Source organism: Morone saxatilis, unplaced genomic scaffold (assembly GCF_004916995.1).
Source record: "Morone saxatilis isolate NCDOM2014 unplaced genomic scaffold, NCSU_SB_2.0 Contig19, whole genome shotgun sequence".
Taxonomy (NCBI): domain Eukaryota; kingdom Metazoa; phylum Chordata; class Actinopteri; family Moronidae; genus Morone; species Morone saxatilis.
The window spans coordinates 15,848,801-15,854,745 of record NW_023339751.1 but is presented as its reverse complement, the minus strand read 5'-3'; the positions used below and the strand labels follow the sequence as shown (position 1 = coordinate 15,854,745).

General features: G+C 47.8%; 1 protein-coding gene across 1 annotated transcript; it reads left to right on the top strand.

Moving 5' to 3' along the window:
• Positions 1-3,196: 3,196 nt before the first annotated feature.
• zbtb18 (zinc finger and BTB domain containing 18) lies at positions 3,197-5,475 on the top strand (the record flags this gene model as incomplete). The annotated part of the gene is given in 1 exon segment (XM_035663112.1): positions 3,197-5,475. A coding segment is annotated over 1 exon segment (1,698 nt). The 3' UTR covers positions 4,912-5,475.
• Between the last annotated feature and the right edge of the window lie 470 nt (positions 5,476-5,945).

Sequence of the window (5,945 nt, the reverse complement as noted above, 5' to 3'; positions counted from 1 at the left end):
GTGTGTGCTCGCTCCTCCCGGCTCCCGTTCCCAGAACTGCTTTTAATGAGGGGGCTTACGGGGACAAGGGTGTTACCTACCTCCCACCTCCCCCCCCATCCCCTCTGTCCAGCCCAAACCCCTCTTGCCACTCCTCCTTCCACACACACACACACACACACACACACACACACACACACACATGCACACAACCTCCCGTCACCTCAACCTGCTTCCCTGTCCCATCTGATATCTTATCGAGAAAAAACCCCGAACATCCGCCCCGATAGACAAACTGCCCTCTGCCTCCAAACCTCCCCACCCTCCGCACCACCACCAACCCACCCAGAAGAGAAGATTTACAGTACAGATCACTGTAAGTGCCCTGCTCGTCACAGCATCCATCCTAATCCTTTAAAGTATGGCTGAAAAATGTTAAAGACGGCGGTGGGAGGGAGCCGCCCGGCGAGGCTCAGGAGGGCAGCAGCCCGTCGACCCGGCCCACCCCGTGCTGTGCGCAGTAGCCAGTGCAGGGGTCTGGGAGAGGAGACGCAGAAGGGGCCTAGAGAGGGAGAGGGTGAGAGAGAGAGGCCTGGGACGGTGGCCGGGGAGGGAGCTTCCCACAATCTGATCCGAGCTGACGGGGCCATGTAATGGCAGCTGCTAGCCCAGATAATAGAGACTTAAGACTAGGAGTGGAGTGCGATTACAGCTGTCTATTCCAAGTTCAGGCCAGCTCAAATCTGCAACTTCTAAATTAGTTCATCCTCAGTAACTCCAGCAGACCGGAGGATGAAAAAAAGAGGGTAGGAGTTAGATGCGCACATGCTTTCAAGTAATTTAATCAGCGACTTAGATGTAACTTGAAAGGAAAAAACTGATTCGATTATTTAGGGTTAAAATAACTTGCTCAATATTAATTTTTTTTATTTTAAAACAAAAAATGTGTTTAATTTTACACTTCATTTAACTAATTTAAAAATAATGACAAAAAGTTCCCTTTTTTTTAATTAATAATGTCAGTTACAAAAACATCTTATTGTATTGTTTTAATAAATGATTGAATTTTGTATTAATAATGATATACAACTTGGGAAAAACCGAAGAAGCCATGGCCCAAATTTAGAAAGTGCTTCTCAGTTGTAACTTCCTGCTTTCAATTTAATGAACAAAAACTGCCTGACAAGCATTTAAATACTGAAGCCCAAAGCGCGAAAACACGGCTGAGTTTTAAACGCACGGTCTGTAGACTTACAAACTAAAAATCAAACAGAGTGTTCCAACCTGGGATCTGGCAATTACCCGCCTCAGACAGGCAGCACCCCGACAACGAGTTTAACCTACTGATAGGCAGCTCCCAACCTGAGTCAGTCTTTCACACCCAGCGCTCCACACTGGTTTTGACACACCAGAGAACTCCCAAAACAAAACAAATATAAACTGCTCCACGAACCCCCACACTCCTCCCCATCCTCCTATTCACACACCCACCACACAGCACAGACACAGACATCACAAACGCGTGCACACTACAAAACGATACCTGCAGCAGTATGCATCAACTTTTGATAGACTCAACTTGATGCAGAATTTAGCTGGGATTCTTCCTGGCTGGAATGGCTGTGAAGTCTTCTCTCAACACACACACACACACGCTGACATTCTTGGTTTAGCTTCATTCAAATGAGGTGATTTAACTGCTTTGGTTAACACAGTGCGGAGCGGGACCAATGTATTTTCTCAGGCAGGACAAATCGACTTGGTTAACAGGTGGGACCTAATGATTTTACAGATTTCTTTCTCGTTATCGCCTGCTGTCATCCCAAATTTTGCCTAATTAGTTGTTCATTTATTTTACCAACTCCATAAATCTCCTTTTAAAGGACTCCTGAAGAACGTCGCTGCAAGTTTTCTGTCTTTTTTCCCCCCGTCGTCTAATCTTATACATAAAGCCGGCGCTCGCAGGTTAAACAGGGGACAAGCTGTTTTGTTTTCAACGGTGCTATTTCAATTGGCCAGTTTTTCCTGCTCGACTTAGCCTGTGGAGGTGGTTGGTAGGTAGGCTGGTACTGAGTGTGTGTATGTGTTGTGTACGTGAGGACAGCGTGTGCAGCTGAAAGCCGGTTACCTAAAAGGGCTGTGCCAGGCCAGGCCAAAGTGGGTTAATAAAAATAACCAGCGTAGGAGCAGCGACAATCCAGGAGTGCAGGCAGAGGAGTTAGAGAGATACAGAGAGAGAGAGAGAGAACGGAGAGACAGTAGAGTAGAAGAATCTGTCGCTGGTGGTTTACCTGAGATTAAGTCTTTCTGTGGGTAAAAGGTCAATCAGTGATTCTTCTTTAATTACTAAAATCTTTTAATTACTATTATTCTTTTTAACTGTAATTATTAGCCGTTTTTCTTCTTTTCCACCTTTTCTTTTTTTTCATTTCAAACAAAGTAAATAATTGGAGTAAAAAAAAAAAGAACATTTGGCGTCATTGGACGAAGGAATGTGTGCATGACTTTACAGTGACCTGCACGCTGTTTTTGAATTTGAGCAGAAATATTTCTGTTCATGTGATTGCGAGTAGAAAGTCTGCATAGGGCGTTACATGGTGTAGCTAAAAATTCGAAGCAGATTTGAAGTATATATGGTATCTTTGCTCCATGTTTTGTCGTGTTTTATATCTTATTTTAATATACCTGTTATGTGTTTTAAAACGTTCCTTTTTTTTGCTGACCTGCCTTCTCCTGAAGTGTTTCTTTTCGCTCGCTCGTCCTCTTCTCTGTGGTTTGTTTTCTCACACCATATGTGGTTTTGGCATTTGTCTCTTCTCTTTCGCGTTTCTCTTTTTATTTTAATTGGCCTCATTGAAGATAATTTTGTTTGCATAAATTGGGTTGTTAACACAAAAGCCTTAGTGATGATAAAAACAATGTCGTGGTCGCTCTTGAATTTTACCTTAGACATGTTTCATTTTGAAAATGAAATGGAATTTGTTTTCGTGCCTCGTCTTAGAAATCGTCTTTAAATTGAAATTGTATTTTGTAGGTTTTGCTTTTCATTTTCATTCCCTGAAACACATTTTTTAAATTACAATGCATCACTCAATTAAAACCTCACAAAAACGTCTTTAAAAACCTGCATTAGGTGTAAATTTCAAGTCTGACATCACGGATATTTAGACCTCTATCGGATGTGTCTAACTTTGACTCTGTCTCTGTGTCGCTGTAGGTTATGAGGACGGCAGGATGGAGTTCCCAGACCACAGCAGACATTTACTCCAGTGTCTGAGCGAGCAGCGGCACCAGGGCTTCCTGTGTGACTCCACGGTGCTGGTGGGCGATGCCCAGTTCCGGGCCCACCGCGCTGTGCTGGCCTCCTGCAGCATGTACTTTCACCTCTTCTACAAGGACCAGCTGGACAAGAGAGACGTGGTGCACCTCAACAGCGACATTGTCACAGCCCCGGCCTTTTCGCTGCTCCTGGAGTTCATGTATGAGGGCAAGCTGCAGTTCCAGGACCTTCCCGTAGAGGATGTGCTGGCAGCGGCCAGCTACTTGCACATGTATGACATTGTCAAGGTGTGTAAGAAACGTTTGAAGCAGAAGGCCACGACGGAGGCAGACAGCACGCGCAGAGAAGAAGATGGCGGGTCCAGCTGCTCCGATAAGGCTGATAGTTTATCAGATGGTTCTACGGGCCGGCCCGCTACTGCCGACCTGCTGCACAGTGACGAAGAGGAGGAGGTGAAGGCCGAGGGAGGACCGCTGTGGCTGAGGCTGCCGTCAGCAGACAGACCAGGGACCCCAGCCATGGCTACAACCAGCCCAGGGCGCGGCGAGGTGGAGATGCAGAGTGGGGAAGGGCTTGGGGAGGGAGGGAAACTGCTCTCCCCAGCCGGCAGCCCCACCAGCTCCACCGGATCCCTCTCACAGAGGTCCCACCGCTCCGTGAGTTCTCGCGGAGGACACAGGGGCAGGAGGGTGTCAAATGATGCGGCCGACTGCGTCCTGGATCTGTCAGTCAAGCCGATTGCCGGTAGCAACCACAGTAACCACCATCAGTCCTACTTTAGCGGGGCAGCTACACCAGACAGCCTCCAAAGCCCATTGGCTGTGAGGGTGAAGGTGGAGAGGGGCGTGGCTTCAGACGAGGAAGAGGAACTGGGAGGAGGGGACTACGACATGGAGCACAGCGGCATCACCAAGGCGACGGTTCCCAGCGCCAACGGGGGCCTGACCCACCACAGCGTCGGAGGGCCTCTGTCGGCCCAGCGGCGGCTCGGCCTGGAAGCGCACCTGTCGGCTCTGCGAGAGGCCTCTCTGGCCTCAGAGCTGGAGCGGGACGAGAAGCCTTCGGCCACAGCGGACGACGAGGACATACTAGGGGGCGAAAATGAGCGCGCCCAGGCAGAGGCGGCCAGCATGGATAGTTCCCTGCTACCCTACGTCTCTAACATGCTGTCAGCTCAACACACCCAGATCTTCATGTGCCCGCTGTGTAACAAGGTTTTCCCCTCCCCGCACATCCTCCAACTTCACCTCAGCTCCCACTTCAGGGAGCAGGAGGGCATCCGCTCCAAGCCCGCTGGAGACGTCAACGTGCCCACCTGCACCATCTGCAGCAAGACCTTCTCCTGCATGTACACGCTGAAGCGCCACGAGCGGACACACTCCGGTGAGAAACCCTACACCTGCACCACCTGCGGCAAGAGCTTCCAGTACTCACACAACCTCAGCCGCCACGCAGTGGTGCACACGCGTGAGAAGCCGCACGCTTGCAAGTGGTGCGAAAGGCGCTTCACGCAGTCCGGGGACCTCTACCGACACATTCGCAAGTTCCATTGCGAACTGGTCAACTCGCTGTCAGTGAAGAGCGAACCGCTGGCACTGCCCAATGTCAGGGACTGGGCGATTGAGGACAGTTCCCAGGAACTGTGGAAGTAGAAACAGACTGCTGGGTTTGATAAAGGGAAAGAGAGCGGAGAGTGAAAGAAGGGCAGAGAGGCATGGGGAGGTGAAAGGGAGGTGGCAAAGTTTGATATTCGGGGTTCAAGTGAGTCATGTTCTTGTGTGTCGCAAAATCTCATTCAATTGCACTTTAATAGCACATGAAAATGTTACTACTGAGTTTTTTTGTTGTTGCTGTTTGGGGTAATTTTATTTTATTCTGAACTCTATTTTTATTTGGCATAAGTTCTGTTCGGTGGTTTTATTGCGTCTGAGGACGTGGGTCCCAGTGAGAATGTCTCGCCTTTTTCAAGAGTTTCCACTCTGTTTCATCTCAGACACAACACTCCGACGCTGGCCAGCGTATCGGTCCCAGATCCACAGACAGCAAAACACCACTGCAGGAGTTCAGGTCGAACACACTGAAGTGAAAAAGCATTACAATACACTAAACGGGTACTGTGATCACCACAAGTCGATACCACCACACACACACCGTTTGAAGAAGTGTGTGTGTGCGTGTGATGTGTGCTGTGTGGGTTTGTGTGTGTGTGTGGTGGTGTGTGTTGTTGTGTGTCTGGAGGTAGATACTGCACACTCTGGCAAAATTATCACCTGACGGTGCGTGGAGATGTGTATGATGTAGTTTTGTGTGTTTGTCAGTTTATTGTGTACTGGCTAAATGGAGCGTCGTCGTGCGAATCGCAATTCCCCGTTCTTCTTCTTGTTAAGCTCTTTTCGCGGTGTTGTGTGTTCAGGGTAAAGCTGATTCTGAGGACTGACAAGACAACTGATGGCTAGGCTCATGCCAAATGCACAGCTCCTTTTTTCACTTTCCAAATCAATTTTGAAGTATTTTCTAAAAATGAAAAAAACCGTATTACAAGATATTATACATAACTTTATTATATTATTATTGCTTTATTAATAGATTCTTTTCTTAAATGTAGAGCGTGGCAGTCTTTAAAACATCTCTTGTTGAAAAAGGTATGTTAATTTAAGGTTGTTGATTATATTGTTCTGCCTATATT